General features: G+C 45.8%; 1 protein-coding gene across 1 annotated transcript; it reads right to left on the bottom strand.

The window, feature by feature from the left end:
- Positions 1-3,308: 3,308 nt before the first annotated feature.
- LOC136573585 (vomeronasal type-2 receptor 26-like) lies at positions 3,309-4,109 on the bottom strand. The gene has a single exon (XM_066574855.1). It carries the CDS (start codon positions 4,107-4,109, stop codon positions 3,309-3,311), a length of 801 nt encoding a protein of 266 aa, XP_066430952.1.
- Between the last annotated feature and the right edge of the window lie 13,848 nt (positions 4,110-17,957).

Below are 17,957 nucleotides of genomic sequence, written 5' to 3' on the forward strand. Positions count from 1 at the left end.
CAGCTGTCACTAACAGAAGCGTTGGAGTGAAAGCGCAAGTACGCACCTGCGCGCTCAAGCTTTAAACGTGCACATTGCCAAATTAATCAGCCTGGAGATGCTGCCGTACAGGCTTGAGGAAACGGAGGCTTTCAAAAACATGATGGCGGTGGCGGTCCCGTGCTACTCGGTTCCCAGTCGCCACTATTTTTCCCAGTGTGGCGTCCCAGCCCTGCATGACCACGTCTCCTGTAACATTGTACACGCCCTCACCAACGCGGTTACTGGGAAGGTCCAATTACCAATGGACACATGGACAAGTACAGGCGGGCAGGGTCACTATATCTCCCTGACAGCACATTTGGTGAATTTAGTGGAGGCTGGGGCAGAGTCAGAACCTGGGACCGCTCACGTCCTACCCACCCCCAGAATAGCGGGTCCCAGCTCAGTGCTGGTATCTGCGGTGGTGTATGCCACCTCCACTAAACCCTCCCCCTCCTCCTCCTCTTATGCAACCTCTACCTCGCAATTAAGATGTGTCAGCAGCACGAAGCCAGCAGTTGGTGTCGTGCAGTGCGGCAGCACAGCGGTGGGCAAGCGTCAGCAGGCCGTGCTGAAACTAATGAGCTTAGGAGAGAAGAGGCACACGGCCCCCGAACTGTTGCATGGTCTGACAGAGCAGACTGACCGCTGGCTTTCACCGCTGAGCCTCCAACCAGGCATGGTTGTGTGTGACAACGGCCGTAACCTGGTGGCGGCTCTGCAGCTCGGCAGCCTCACGCACGTGCCATGCCTAGCCCACGTCTTTAATTTGGTGGTTCAGCGGTTTGTGAAAAACTACTCACACTTGTCAGACCTCCTTGGCAAGTGCGCCGGGTCTCCGCACATTTCCGCAAGTCCACCACGGACGCTGCCACCCTGCAGACCCTGCAAAATCGGTTTGATCTGCCAGTGCACCGACTGCTGTGCGACGTGCCCACACGGTGGAACTCTACGCTGCACATGATGGCCAGGCTGTATGAGCAGCGTAGAGCAATAGTGGAATACCAACTCCAACATGGGCGGCGTAGTGGGAGTCAGCCTCCTCAATTCTTTTCAGAGGAGTGGGCGTGGATGGCAGATATCTGCCAGGTCCTGGGAAACTTTAAGGAGTCTACCCAGATGGTGAGCGGGGATGCTGCAATCATTAGCGTCCCCATTCCTCTGCTATGCCTGTTGAGAAGTTCCCTGCAAAGCATAAAGGCTGACGCTTTAGGTTCGGAACAGGAGACAGGGGAAGAGAGTATGTCGCTTGATAGTCAGACCACCCTCATGTCTATATATCAGCGCGCTTTAGAAGGGGAGGAGGAGGGGCAAGAGCCTGAGGAGTAGGAGGGGGAAGAGACAGCTGGGCCCACTGTTGAGGGTACCCATGCTGCTTGCCTCTCATCTGTTCAGCGTGTATGGGCTGTGGAGGAGGAGGATCCTGAAAGTGATTTTCCTAGTGAGGACAGCGATGTGTTGTGTACTGGTACCCTGGCACACATGGCTGACTTCATGTTAGGCTGCCTTTCTCGTGATGAACTGTACCTAAGAGTATTGTTACGATCATGTTGGCAAACTAAGCATGGGGCCCACATGATCGTGCCCAAAAAGGGAATGGATGCACGCACTCAGGTAGCACTAGGGTCACACGGGTTTCAAGCAACTGACCCTGTGCCACATGGGAGGATGGCATGGCTTTACCTAAGCAGTGGATTCACCCCAATAAAGGGTGGCCCAGCTGTCTTCGGATCTGGGCCCTAGCTGATCCTAGGAGCCACGCACCAGAACAGGACGTATTCACATGCCACATGACAAAGACTGAACAACAGGACACAGAGGAACAGAATACACAGCATACAGCAGCTACAATGCAAGCAGTAGTAACAGAAGATAAGCTGGTTATAAATACCAGATATTAGTTGACATTTTGTAAAAAACATGGAAGCTAGGAGGCCAACTTCACGGCTCCTGGTTATACCGCTAGTCCCTCACTAACCAGGAGTCTAGAAGAACCAGACACAGTTCATACAGTGCGCTGCAACAGGAACAAGACAGATCACAGATCACACAGCCAGCTGCAACAGGAACAAGACAGATCACAGATCACACAGCCAGCTGCAACAGGAACAAGACAGATCACAGATCACACAGCCAGCTGCAACAGGAACAAGACAGATCACAGATCACACAGCCAGCTGCAACAGGAACAAGACAGATCACAGATCACACAGCCAGCTGCAACAGGAACAAGACAGATCACAGATCACACAGCCAGCTGCAACAGGAACAAGACAGATCACAGATCACACAGCCAGCTGCAACAGGAACAAGACAGATCACAGATCACACAGCCAGCTGCAACAGGAACAAGACAGATCAAAGATCACACAGCCAGCTGCAACAGGAACAAGACAGATCAAAGATCACACAGCCAGCTGCAACAGGAACAAGACAGATCACAGATCACACAGCCAGCTGCAACAGGAACAAGACAGATCACAGATCACACAGCCAGCTGCAACAGGAACAAGACAGATCACAGATCACACAGCCAGCTGCAACAGGAACAAGACAGATCACAGAAAACCTGCTTACAGGTACAGGCTAACGGCAGACTACAGCATATAGTAGAAACCACACAGACTCCACCCAGAACTCACATGCACACAGATGAAACTCACAGCAAGTCCATGTGTCCTCATACAGGGGAGATAGTCAGTCAGCCACACAAGCTGACATAGGGAACTGTGTCAGGAATTCACCGTCTGACACAGAGTAAGACATAAGATGTTTGGAGGCTGCACCTGTAAAGGGGGAAGGAAAAGGGAGCTGCATGTGCTGCAGACCAGGACTATAGGTGCCAAACCGTCTAGGGGAAGCTGAGAGACACAACCAGACCTACTTGTAAACACAGTTCAGAGTGAGAACAAATTACACATACCTGATAACAAGTTACAGAACACAGAAGTAATATGACTGCTCACCCTGGGACCAAGCCAGAGACTGACCAGATGCTGGGTTTATATGTGAGCACAAATGCAGGAGATTGGCTAGCAGGAAGTACCACACCCAGACAGGTCAATCAATTAACCCTGTAAGGGCTGTGCTGCTAGGAAGCTTATAACTACAGATCTCAGCAGCACACGTAACAGGTATGGCTACTTACATTTCTACAAGAAGAAGGTGGGTTGAGAAGATATGATAAGTGAGTGGGTTACCTGTCACTTCACCAGAAGTAGGCACTTTGACAAGATATGTTCAAACTATACTACTCTTTATTATCAGGGGGTCATATTTTTTCAAGATTACTTCCTTTTTCCCAGCAAATTAATTTTTCTATTCATTTCATATTTAAACATGATAATAAAACATTTTGGGAAAAACACACAACCTAAAAGTCCAATGCTGGACGTCATCACTGCAAATATCTCCACCACTACCATGTATTTCCCTCTGGTGCTCAGATAAGCTGGGATCATGGAGATCCAGACACTGCAGAACAGCAGCATGCTGAAGGTGATGTACCTGGCTTCATTAAAACTGTCCGGTAATGTCCTCACCATGAAAGCCAGAACAAAGCTCACCGCTGCCAGGAGCCCCATATAACCCAACATGGAGTAGAAGCAAGTATCTGAGCCTTCATTACACTGAATGATGATCTTTCCAAGATAAGACTGAGTGTCCAAGTCCTGGAATGGAGGAGAAATAGACAACCAGATAACACAGATGACAACTTGTATAGATGAACACAACAGCACTATGGTATAGGGCAACTTCACATTCAGCCATTTTCTCCAGGGGCTTCCAGGCTTTGTAGACTTAAAAGCTACACAGACCATAACAGTCTTGGCGAGAAGTGAAGAGACAGCTACTGAGAAAAAAATCCCAAAACTGGTTTCCCGGAATCTACAAGTTATGTCAGTGGGACAACCAAGAAACAAGAAGATGGAGAGGAAGCTAAGGAGGATGGAGACCAGGAGGAGATAACTGAGGTTCCGGTTATTAGCTTTAACAATAGGAGTGTCCCGGTGGGAAATAAATATTCTCAATATGAAGCCTGTCACAAGACATCCAAAGACTGAGACACCGGAAAATATAGAAGCCATTGTATCATTCTGGTAGGAGATGAATTCCAGGACTTTGGCCAGGCATTCGTCTCTCTTCTCATTTGGCCATTCATCACTTTGGCATTCAATACAGTTCTCAGCATCTGTAGGAATATTTCATAATATATAAAATGTTATTTATGTTTATCTATCTATCATATTGATCAATCTAATGGGGCTAAAACTACCACTGAGCAGGAGTCTAACCATTTTGGGGTGTTGACTCTTTTGGTGAGGATTAACACTCTCAAAACTGTTAGTTCCCCATCCTTGAGTGGAAGCAGGCAGTTAATCAGCAGTGACAAGCTGATTGAGCTCAGGGGCACCAACATGTTCATGATACATACCAGGGGTGTAGCTAAAGGCTCAAGTGCAAAAGTTCAACTCGGTTCCCCCCTCCTCCTGTACCCGTACACATATCTAAACCATGCTGCATACAGGTGCAAAATGAACTTATATACATGAGCTAGACCACTTGGCATAAGCTTTTCAAACATGACTCATTTCCTGGACTATGTGAAAATTAGTTTGCAGCCCTACGCTGTTTTCAGGGTGTTTGTTGCATTTTTGAAACACATCAAAAAAACTCTACGCTATTCAAAAACCACATGTGTTTCTAAGAACCTGCATACACTATTAAAACACAGTTGTGGATTTAAACAATACCATATGCAGGTTTCTGACACGTTTTTTTTTTAAATTGTGAAATAATATACAGGAGATACCCAGGTTATACCAGCATGGTCGATATCACTATATACAGAGGGATGTAAAACTTATACTAGCTGCTGATTGACTGCCTGATTGACTGACTCACTTATTCTCTAATTCTCTAACTTCCCAGTATCATAAAAGCTTGAAATTTGGCACAACCATTTTTTAGGTTGTATATAAAGTAAAGGGGTCACGACTTGATTATTCAATTCTAGTACAAAAGTAAGTGATCTCCTATGTTATGTACCTAATCTAATTCTCTAACTTTCCATTATCGACCAAACATAAAATTTGGCACGACCATTCTTTAGATCCTAAAAAGGTAAAATAAAGGGGTTGCAACTTGATTATTCAATTCTAAGTGCAAAAGTAAGTGAGCCTCTATGTAATGTAACTAATCACACACATCTGTACCGCACAAACTTGAAATTTGCCATAACTATTCTTTAGATCCTAAATAGTAAAAGTAAAAGGGTCGTAACTAGAGATGAGCGAGCATACTCGTCCGAGCTTGATGCTCGTTCGAGTATTAGGGTGTTCGAGATACTCTATATATTCGAGACGAGCACCACGCGTTACTGGAGTTAATTACATTTCCTTCCCTGAAATTTTTGCACCATTTTATGGCCAATAGACATGCAGGGAAGGCATTACAATTACCTCCAGTGAGGTTCCAGCCTATCCCACCCCCCTGCAGTGAGTGGCTGGCGAGATCAGGTGACCGCCGAGTATTTAAATCTTCCCCGCCTGCTGCTCGCCTCAGACACACGCTGGCAGAGATTAAGGAGGGTGCTGCTGCTATAGTTAGAGTGTTGGCGTCTTTGAGCGCCCCAACGGTCCTTCTTAGGGCCACATCTCACCGTGTGCATTAATGTTGTGGCTGCTGTGGCAGTTTTGCACATTTTTTTTTTATATTGGACGTGCAAGCTATAGCGTTCTCAGGCTGCAGTCTGTACTACGTAGTATAGGGGCAGTATTTGTCAGGCAGGGACATTAGGTAGGGTGGAATCCTGTCTAGAAGAACCCCAATGGTCCTTCTTAAGGCAACATCTTACCATCTGCATTACTGTTGTGGCTGCTAGGAGCAGTTTTGCAACTATTTTCTTTTTCATCTTGGGCTCTGCAGAGTATTGCGTTCTCAGTCTGCAGCCAATTATACCGAGTATAGGAGAAGTATTGGTGAGGCAAGGACAGTGGTAGTGTGTAATTCTGTCTAGAAGAACCACAACTGTCCTTCTTATGGCCACATCTTACCGTGTGCATTACTGTTGTGGCTGCTGTAGGGGCAGTCTTGGTGAGGCAGGGACAGTGCAACTGTAAAATTCTGTCAACAAGTACCCCAAAAAAGCACCTGTTTAGGGCTATCTGTGACCATGTGCATTTAACTCCGTGGCTGCTAGCAGTTGTAATACCTCACTATTGCACAGCTAGGCCTGCTTGAAGGCTTCTGTATAATTTTTTTCCTGGCTGCAGTTTGCGTTACATAAGTGCTGTCTCACTCCAACTGCACGCCAATAAGAATTCCAAAAATGTTTACGCCGCTGTGTGTCTGCCGTCAACTACACGCACAGTGACAGCCCCCCATAGAGGGAAACTCAGATAGACGCAATATAGCCTGCATTGCCCCCCAAAAAAAATAATAATCCTTACGGCTAGCTGTGACTCTCTGCATTTCACTGCGTGGCTGCTGTGAGGTCAGGTGTATCAGTATTGCATATCGCACAGCTAGGCGTGCTTGCAGGCTTTCTGAAGAAAAAAAATTTCCTGGCTGCAGTTTGCGTTACATAAGCGTTGTCTCACTGCAACTGCACGCCAAAAATAATTCAAAAATTTTTTACACCGCTGTGTGTCTGCCGTCGACTACACACATGGTGACAACCCCCCATAGAGGGAAACTCAGATAGACGCAATATAGCCTGCATTGCATTGCCCAAAAATTTACAAAAAAAAATCCTTACGGCTAGCTGTGACTCTCTGCATTTCACTGCGTGGCTGCTGTGAGGTCAGGTGTATCAGTATTGCATATTGCACAGCTAGGCGTGCTTGCAGGCTTTCCGAATAATTTTTTTCCTGGCTGCAGTTTGAATTACATAAGCGCTATCTCACTCCAACTGCACGCCAATAACTCAACAAATTTTTACACCGCTTTGTGTCTGCTCTATTCGTAATCCACCATGCTGAGGGGTAGGGGTAGGGCTAGAGGACGTGGACGCGGGCGAGGACGCGGATTTCCAAGTGAGGGTGTGGGCATAGGCTGAGTTCCTGGTCCAGGTGAATTGCAGCCAGCTTAGGAGAGAGGAAACTTTCTGGGGTCCCCAGCTTCATATCACAATTTTTGGGTCCACGTTGTAGACCTATATTATAAAATGAGCAGTGTGAGCAGGTCCTGTCGTAGATTGCAGAAAGTGAATCCAGCAATGTCTCCAGCAACCTGTCTTCTACACCGTCCACTGCTGCAACCCTGAATCCTCTCGCTGCTGCTCCTCCTTCCTCCCAGCCTCCTCACTCCATGAAAATGACACATTCTGATGAGCAGGCCGACTCCCAGGAGCTGTTTTCGGGCCCTTGCGCTGATTGGGAAAAAATGGTTCCTCTCCCACCTGAGGAGTTTGTCGTGACCGATGCCCAACCTTTGGAAAGTTCCCGGGGTCCGAGTGATGAGGTTGGGGACTTCCAGCGACTGTCTCAAGAGCTTTTGGTGGGTGAGGAGGTTGATGGGTATGATGAGACACAGTTGTCTATCAGTGAGGTAGTAGTAAGGGCAGTAAGTCCCAGGGAGGAGCGCACAGAGGATTCGGATTAAGAGCTGGATGATGAGGTGACTGACCCCACCTGATTTGCTAAGCCAACTGAGTACAGGTCTTCAGAGGGGGAGGCAAGTACAGCAGCAGGACAGGTTGGAAGAGGCAGTGGGGTGGCCAGGGGTAGAGGCAGGGCCAGAGCGAATAATCCCCCAACGGATTCGCAAAGCACCCCCTCTCGCCAAGCCACCGTGCAGAGGCCAAGGTGCTCAAAGGTGTGGCAGTTTTTCACTGAGAGCGCGGACGACCGAAGAACAGTGGTGTGCAACCTTTGTCGCACTAAGATCAGCCGGGGTGTCACCACTACCAGCTTCACCACCACCAGCATGCGCAGGCATATGATGGTCAAGCACCCGACAAGGTGGGGCGAAGGCCGTTCACGGCTTCCGGGTTGCACCACTGCCTCTCCCCCTGGGCCCCAACCTGCCACACAGGTCCAACCCCGCTCTCAGGACACAGGCACAAGTGTCTCCCAGCCTGCACCCACACCCTCACCTCCGCTTTTCTCGGCCCCATCCAGCAATGTCTCTCTGCGCAACGTCCAGCTGTCGCTAGCACAAGCGTTGGAGCGAAAGCGCAAATACGCCACCACACACCCGCACGCTCAAGCTTTAAACATGCACATCTCCAAATTGATCAGCCTGGAGATGCTGCCGTACAGGCTTGTGGAAACAGAGGCTTTCAAACTATGATGGCAGCGGCAGCCCCGTGCTACTCGGTGCCCAGTCGCCACTATTTTTCACAGTGTGCCGTCCCAGCCCTGCATGACCACGTCTCCCGCAACATTGTACGCGCCCTCACCAAAGCGGTTACTGGGAAGGTCCACTTAACAATGGACACGTGGACAGGCACAGGCGGGCAGGGCCACTATATCTCCCTGACGGCACATTGGGTGAATTTAGTGGAGGCTGGGATCGGGTCAGAGCCTGGGACCGCTCACATCCTACCCACCCCCAGAATAGCGGGCCCCAGCTCGGTGCAGGTATCTGCGGCGGTGTATGCCACCTCCACTAAACCTTCCCCCTCCTCCTACGCAACCTCTACCTTGCAATTAAGATGTGTCAGCAGCACGTCGCCAGCAGTCGGTGTGGCGCGGCGCGGCAGCACAGCGGTGGGCAAGCGTCATCAGGCCATGCTGAAACTAATCAGCTTAGGAGAGAAGACGCACACGGCCCACGAACTGTTGCATGGTCTGACAGAGCAGACCAACCGCTGGCTTTTGCCGCTGAGCTTGCAACCCGGCATGGTCATGTGTGACAACGGCCGTAACCTTGTGGCGGCTCTACAGCTCGGCAGCCTCAAGCACGTGCCATGCCTGGCCCACATCTTTAATTTGGTGGTTCAGCGGTTTCTGAAAATCTACCCACACTTGTCAGACCTCCTCGTAGAGATGAGCGAGCACCAAAATGCAATCTTCCGCTCCGAGTGCTCGGCTGTATAACAGCCGGGTGCTCGGAGCGGGGAATAGCTGGATGCAGAAGGCAAGCAGGCACACCCCGCTTGTGTTCTGCATCCTCCGCTAGCAGTGCAAGTTGATCACTCATCTTGAGCGATCATCTTGCACTGTAAATGACACAATGATTATCGCTTCAAAAGTCGCTTGAGCGACATCTTTTGAGCGATAATCATTGTATCTATATGGGCCTTTACTTTGCAACTCCATTGACGGAACAAGAATTATTTACACATATATCCTATCCTTAGATGAAGGACAAAGGAAGATTTTTCTTCCTGCACTGAGAGGATGACCCAGGAGGTCCCTTCCAGCTCTACCATTCTATGAATTTTTCATATGTAAACCATTTAGTACATCATTATCATCATCAGTGATAACTCAGTCCTACTGCTCATACTACCATATACCTGTTATATTGGATATCTCCCCTTCTGAACACGGGCTGCAGTCATAGCAGCAGGAATGGATTGTTTCTCTTGTCTTCTTCCTGCTTCCAGGTGAACATTGGTCCGAGCAGCGAGATACTGGGATCTGAAGCGAAAGACAAGAACCTCTACTGGGATGTCAAAGAGCCAACACACATGTATGATGAGCGAATGTAAACTATATAATGATGTTAAAGGGTGGACAAGATTTACTTAATCACCTACATAATATAATTCTTCTCACCTCCTTTGTGTGTTTCCATGTTATAGACTGCGGATTTATGTAAAGCTTTTCACCACTGACGGCCCAGGGAGTAAAATTTCCTACTTCAACCCCATGTAAGGCATCTTCTATATGTAACCAGTTTATTATCTTATATGGGTGTACGGCTTCCTCCTGCTCATTAAAGTAATATGAAGGTCTTGTTAGATCTGGTGAGGACTTTATCATTTGTATGTAGCGCTGTAACTTCCGTCTGTAGTGTATAAATCCAGTTATTGAGTTTTCTTCATATTCATCCTTTATAAATAAGAACATTTCATGTAGGGCTTTTGCCAGAACTTCTACTGCATAATACAGTCTTGGGGCGACCCCAAATGAGAGCAAATGTTTCACATTTTGTGCAATATACTTTTGAGTGTATGTATCCTCTTCATTGGTGTCATCGTTTGATATGAAGTCATCTATATCACTAATATTGCCTGTAGATGCTAACAAACTCCAGTATTTCTCATTGTGGCGCTTCTCATCACGTTTCCTGTATATTTTTACAATATCCTCCAGACCTGGAAAAGGTAATGAAAATTGCACTGCTAGAGTACCATTAAATACTGACTGATCGTTCTCTGCATAAGTCTCAGGGATCCAGAATGGTGAAATAATGAGGGTTTTATCTAAGAACATAAATGTACAATGTGTTATTAAATCCACTATATAAATAGAGTAGGTCCCGCATATTATAATGATGGTGATTTGTGGATTGTTTAGAGCATGTAAAATCCTGATATAATTTTTCTGTGTAAGCGTTATGGTAAAAGCGGCACAGATCCCGCGCTCTCTCATGTACTTTATTAGTATTTGCAGCTCAATCTCTCCAGTTTCATCATCCGATACTAAAATGCCAACCCAGGTCCAGCCAAAGTGCTCCAACAGTTCGCTGATCGCCATATTGTGGATGTGGTTATTCGGGACCATTTGGAAAACATGAGGATAGAGGAGTCTATCAGACAATGAGGGGTCGGAGTCTCCATAACTGATCTGAAAAACACAGAAGAAAACTAAAATCATTTTGTGCAGACTGTTTTCAGTCAGGTAGTTAACAGGTCGTCCTCCGTAATCCAAAACACCACATACAAAATGCATTCTGTAAGGCTTCCAACACTTGGGCATGCATGATATTGGGCTGAGAAATCCAGCCGATATTGCGCTCTTCAGCATACTTTGTACACGGGGCATGTAAGGTGTTTATACAGGGGGATGCAACCCAGTGGGGCGTGGCTTGGCTGCTGGCATAGTAGGACACATGTACACTAGGCTCCTGCTAACCCCGACAATCTAAAGCCTTAATAGGGAACATTGTGGCAAAAACCTGGCAAGATGGGATGTTGGAAGCAACAAGTAACACAGAGGGCAACAGAGGAGGAGGACTCTGGATCCATCCCTCACTTCTTTGGAGTTAGTTTCCAGACAAAGAAGTCAGATGGCTGCACCTAGGATGATAGCACTCCACATGCAGAACAGTAGGATATCAATTCAACATAGTCTTCAGAACAGAGAGGAAGGAGAGAAGACTCACCACCAGCAGGCACCTTTGATCATCCCCCTATGAGAGGAGTCACCAGGATCTCCACAAGTGAGGAGCTTATCACACTAAGCCCAGCAGGAGATCACTGCCACAGAGTCTCCAGATCAGAGAGGAGTGAGTGAAGACTCACCACCAGGGTATTATAGTATCTTGACGCCATCGGAAGCTAGGGGCTAAGCAGGGTTAGCAGGAGTTAATGCTAACAGACAAGTCCCTTGCTTCCGATTGGCAGTCAATTGCAAGCTGCAGAGACTCTAACAATGTGGTGTCTCTGCTGCTGTGCTTTCTGCACTGTCACCCTCAGTCCAGGAGTCTGTGTCCCCATCCCCCCGGCACTGACCAGCATTGCCGTGGTATGTGAACTGCCAGGGAGAAAACAGTCACAGTAGCGACTGACTTTTGCAGCAAAGCAGCCCAGAGGAGTGAAAGGAGTTACAGCATTGGCTGAGCGCAGCAGCATCAGCGCCCAGTCAGATGAGCGAAACAGCGCTGGCTGCCACAGGATGAACACAGTAGCAGTAACGGCAACATTACCAGGGGATCAGTGCAGCAGCGGCAGCAGTTAGTGTCCGATGAATGAAGCAGCGGCAGCTGACAGAATGGCATGAGCGGAGCAGCGGCAGGAGCCAGAGTTGATTCAGTGGAGGGACCCACTTCATCGTGGCCCACACTCTTTGCAGCAGCAGCTGCGTGGTGCTGAGTAGTGAGCCGAGCAGCAGCCACAGTTGGATGATGGGAACAGCCCAGTGGAACAGCAGCAGCAGCCAGATTGGCATGAGCGGAGTATCGGCGGTGGCCAGAATCACTTTAGCAGAGGGACCCAGTTCATCACAGCCCACAGTATTTACAGCTGCGGTGGGAAGGTGAGTAAGCCAACTGGGGGGGACTGCACACTGACAACGAGCCATTCAGGAGTTAGGGGTGTGACAGGGCTGTCCCTCTATCTAAGCACTGTTACACCCCTAGTTGCCGGTGGCATCAAGATACAATAATAACCGCCACCAGCAGGCATTTCTGACCATCCCCCGCAGGAGGAGGCAGGCAGGCCCCACCAGTATCTCCACGTGAGGGGCTTATCACACTCATCCCAGCAGCAGATGCTGGCAAGATCACACACAGCACAGCAGGGGGAAGCAGAGATACTAATTTAGCTAAATCAGCCTGCATTGCAGAACCCTTCCGCCTGTAGCTCAAAGCACCAGCAGTCAGCTTAGCCCCTCACACTCCAGAGCAATTCCACCCCCATAGATCCAGCAATGGTCTCCCTCCTCCACTAACTGCTCTGCACTATGCAGATCAGCAGAGGGGCACACAATTAACCCAGCATTCTATGGAGTGGAAGATAAGTGGGATTGGAAAACACACCTTAAAGCCTACTAAGGTGGAACTGAAGGGGTGTCTTTACACACCTGGCATCTTCACAGAAACAAGCTATGGCATCCGTTCAGAGAGAGAGATACAACATACAGGCCATAGTCTAGCAGAGGCTGAGGGGATGCAAGATAAGAGATATATATCTTATCTCAACAATAACCATACTATATTGAACAAACACACTTACCAAATCTCTGATATCCTAACACACTGACTGGATGACATTGAAAATTGCAACAGGCATAATAACATCCATATCAGAGGTCTGTCTACCTGAGGAGGTGGAGCCTGCATAGTTGGAGGACTTGGCACATAAAGGTTTTGGAGCTCTCTTGCAATATTCACCAGAAAATCTGTAGAGATTGATAGAATCCATAGATGCTTGTGCCTTAAACCATCAATGTAATTTGTAGAATCCACTTCTTTAGGTAGAAAAAAAGACATACTAAGAAAACTAAAAGAAAGGGGCCCTATTAAATTTAAAGCAACTACCCTTGCAATTTTCCCTGACCTTTGTAGGAAGACCCTATTACTCAACAGAGCTCTAGGTCTACTTAACTCAACCCTTAAAAGAGTGGGAGATCCCATATGACTGGGGCTTTCCTTTTAAATTTACAGTCAGGTATGATGGGAGAGCAGCTATCTTCAGAGGCATTAGATCTATCCAAATTTTTGACCACCTTTAAAAACTGCCCATGATTTATCTACCAGATTGGCTGAGACTTTAAGGCAATTCCCCTCTGATGACTAGTGAGAGTTGGCAACCCAATAGGTCAGAGGCTAGAAGAAACATCAAACAAAATACCACATTGTTCACCATAAATATAGGGCCGAAGCTTAGGCACTCCCACTTTTCCTCTAATGTTCCCTAACTGAGGACATTTTTCCTATGGCCAAGTTGGAAAGGCTGCTATTTTGTAACATTGTGGTTATATTTTCATCTTTTCTCTACTTCTATGTTGAAGATGTGGATTCATAAGATTTATGCTGGTTGTGTGGGGTTTGGGTGAAGACACTCCCAAACGACAGTCTATATTAGATCTCTTCAACCTACACTATATGTCTGGGTTATCTTGGGCCTTAGGATGTCGTGTCCCACTTGTTCCCTCACATTTTTCACTCTTAATATGGTCTCTCATAACCACATGCATTGTGCTTAACTAGCCTATATATAAAAATTATTTTACTATTGCTGAGGTTGGTATGGAGTCAAGGATCTGTCATCTGCTCTATTAACCCCACATAGGGACTGTTACACAATGCTACTGTGACTCTAGCCAAATCTTAGTTTTTATACAGAGTAAAACTGCAGTAGAACTATGATTGGAAATTCCTTCTTTTTTGATTGTCTCTCTTCTCCTCGTCATCCCCACCACCACTTTGTCTCCCTACTTTGTCATTTCTCGATTTGTCATTTCTCGAGTAATCTCTCTTTCTCATCTGTTTCTAACTACCTCAGTCCATTGTTATGTGATGTGGCCTGTCTATCATATACTCCACTAACTAATTAAAATATAATGGCATCTTTGACATTTTGCTCTTACAACACCAGAGGCCTTAACAAACCAGAGAAACACTCCCAAATTCAGATATGTTCATGAGACTCATTGTAGCCACTAGAATGCCTCACTGTCATAATAATATTAAACAACATGGTATCACAATCGGCATCCGAAGCACAATCCTTTAACTCCACAATCTGATACAAAGGAACGACACATCTTTTTAAAATTATGATTGCTGTTTTTTTCCTATACAATCGCTAATTTCTATTTTTTTCCAATTAGGAACAGGATTCTTTTGGACTAGGGCTCTCCAGAGGTTGGATGATTTTGCAGAAAGATCTGATATTACCCTTGGGGGTAATTTTCATGTGACGCTTGATCCAGGTTTAGATCCTTCCACAGACAGATCGCCTGTCTCTAGATGTGCGACCCGTAGACTGAAGAAAGCTTTGGTGAGTTAAAAACTAATTGATCTATGGCATATTCTTCATCCCAACATTAAAGACTACAACTTTCATACAATTCATATATTAACCTAGACCACCTTTTTATCTCATATAGCTTAGTAGGCTGTGACCCTAGGTGTTCTATGGACATTTTTTATTGTTTGACCATGCGCCTCTAAATGGATTCCCAGGGTTTTGGACACAATATCAAGAGCCCCAATTGGCATCTCAATGATAATTTGCTAAATTATGCTCTATGTATGTCAGATATTAAAAACACTAATTACACATTTTTTTTAAATGACCACCATTCAAGACCTATCTCATCTCTTTTTCAATGGTTGTCCTTAAGGGGATATTTACTTCATATGGCACAAAATTGAAAAAACGCTAGATCCCTTAGACCCTCTTAACTTATACAAACTCGGAACACTAGAGAAGAAGCCAATAAATCATTTCCCTCAGAAGTCATTAGGACAGAAATATTGGCCTCAGACATGAAACCTTATCAATTCTCAAACAGAAAACATTATGCTTTAGGGATAAGATGTGGGCGAAACATTACGAATTTCGGAATAGATGTGCAAAATTACTGGCAAAGGCCCCTTACCCTCTCTCATCTCATCCCATATCTTCTCCATTAACTCCTCTGTAGGTGGTAAAGTATCCTCTCCTCAGGAAATCTTAGAAGAGTTCTGTCCCTATGATTAAAAATTATACAGTATACCCTCGCAGACTAATGCCCCCGAGAGTCACCAAGAAAATGACACTGTCAAATTTCTAGAACTTAATTTACCTGGATCTATTCCCATGAATGAGACACCAGCAGTTGATTGCAACATTTACACAGATGCACTTAAACAGGTCTTTAGATCCCTTAATAAAAGCATTTGATGCAGTCTACTGGGGTTGCCTTTTCCCCCACAAGCATTGCGAGCTCACATAATTGGTATTCTTAAACTGGGGAAAGACTCCTCACTTTCCAGTATCTATAGACTGATCTCCCTCATAAATAATGATATTAAGTGTTTTTTCAAAATGACAGCTCTAGCTCTATGACTGAGCTTATATATTCCACACCTTATAAATGGGGAACAGGTTGGTTTTGTCTCAGGTAGAGAGGCTTGAGACAACAGCATTAAAACCCTATCCATAGATGCAGAAAAGGCTTTTGACAGGGTCAAATGGGATTTCATGGAAATGATCCTAACTAAAATAGGGCTAGGCCCAAGAATACTTTTATGAACCATGTATCTCTGTCATAACGCATCAGCTCAAGTATGAGTCAATGAGCATCTGTTACGCCCCACCAGGTCAGGAATGGAACAAGACTGCCAGGAGTCGAACCCTTGAAGTACTGAGTCCCAGGCAAGGACTTTTTCTTGTGAGCTATTCCTCCTGTGGACTGCTTTCCTCTTGAACTTTGTCTTGGTTCCTTAAAGTTTACTGCAAGGAACTTCCAAACTAATAAAATTAAAAAATACCTTTTATTAAATAACTACTTTAAAAAGAAGAACAAAACACACATAAACGGTCGGATGAGGAGTTATGATGCAAAAGCCACCTACATCTAGTGACCAATAAAGTTCGAGTCATGCAATAAGACTCAACCTATAATACAAAAGCACTTGCCACTTATGTATTATGACCAATGAAATTGGAGTCATACAATAAGGCTCGACTGTTGTTGATCATTGGTCATATGCTATGAAAATAGTAATCCAGTCTAGTATGAGTCAGATCACAAAATTGGTCTGACATCTAAACGTGTGTCATATGGTAGAGAAGACTAGCACGTAATAGATTACTCATAAAGAAAAAAGCGCGTTACCCTACGCGTTTCCCCCACCTAGTGGGTTCCTCAGGGGTTACAATACGCTAATCCCAACTGGTATATTGGGTTGTGGCTAGAATGTTATTAGGAAGACCACATACAGGTCCCGGATTAATAATCCTGGACTAGTGGTCACCAGAATTAAGTCTGTCTAAAAATAGATAAAGATGAAGTGCAGCCAAAGATTATAGTGCACTGTGTTTTAAGACAGATTGCAAAAAATGACCCAAAGCGTGACAATAATAATCACAGCTGTGGTCATTTGAAAAACATAACTATCCTCGAAGTACAAGATTAGGGCAGGGAAATATGCCCCAAACCCATAAGCCGTATGATAAAGTCAGGATCTACAGCCCCTAAGGTCCTAAAGATTTCTTTGCCAGCTACCTAGCGGATGAATGCTATCTCAAATAAATGAGTAAGCAGATGGATGCAACCTAAGAAAATAGCTTAGGGGAGCTGGCCCCTAAATTAGGACACAGAACTGAAATCAAATAAAACAAAAAAACGGCGGCATGTCAGTCCTTGTGGTGGACTGACAGCATAATGATTGTCTAGTCCTGAGAGCTTTAAATAGGGTTCGTCAGGGAACACCTCTTGGTGGGTGTATTTCACTTGAACCAATTGGGGCCAAGTTGGGAGGCACACACCTCATACTCTGTAACCATGGTTACCGGTATACAAAATCTCCAGGCTGTTAGTTGGAGTGCTCCAGATGTATTCTCCCACTATGCGCATTGTGGAGAACTACCTGCCGCTGCGTTCGCGATGGGCGCCGGACACATACTGTAGAGCGATCGCTCAGTAGCGTATGTCAAACATCCGTAAACCGGAGTTCTAGTGGATGACGTCATGACGCTCGTGCGTAGGAAGACGTCATTCCGCAAACGGCGCCAGGATCACATGACAATACGCGTCATAGAAAGCGTCATGTGATACCAGAAAGGGCGGACTGAGGGGCGGCATTAGGACACCTAGAGTCCTTACCATGGCAACGGTTATACACACTGACCGGAGCTTATGGGTGACAAAAGAACAGATGCGGCCACGATATTGCATTAGCACTAAGTTCAATTACTGAGACGGCACTCATTAATTTCTTATTTATATAGAAGGGGTGCCGTTTATGTTAGATATAACGATCATTAAACAGCAGTATTGTAATAACAGAAAATGTAGTGAGAGCCATAACCTGATGCCTATAAGATAGACTCACATGAACAATTCTGCCTACAAATATCTGCATCAAAGAGTTATCAGACCGCATATGCTCACCCATCTGGATTTATTTGGAATAGATATAAATTTCCCACTATTTGAACGCTCCGTAGAAAAGGGTAAGTATCTGATGGAAAAGAATAAATGATATATAGGACTAGAGTAAAGGTTTGTAGCTACAAGGAGCTACAAAATATCTTGTACAAGGTAAAGAGAGAATTCTCATAGATCATAAGTATAGCATAGTGGCTATACCAACAGTATTTGGTT

The sequence above is a fragment of the Eleutherodactylus coqui genome, chromosome 7, assembly GCF_035609145.1.
Source record: "Eleutherodactylus coqui strain aEleCoq1 chromosome 7, aEleCoq1.hap1, whole genome shotgun sequence".
Taxonomy (NCBI): domain Eukaryota; kingdom Metazoa; phylum Chordata; class Amphibia; order Anura; family Eleutherodactylidae; genus Eleutherodactylus; species Eleutherodactylus coqui.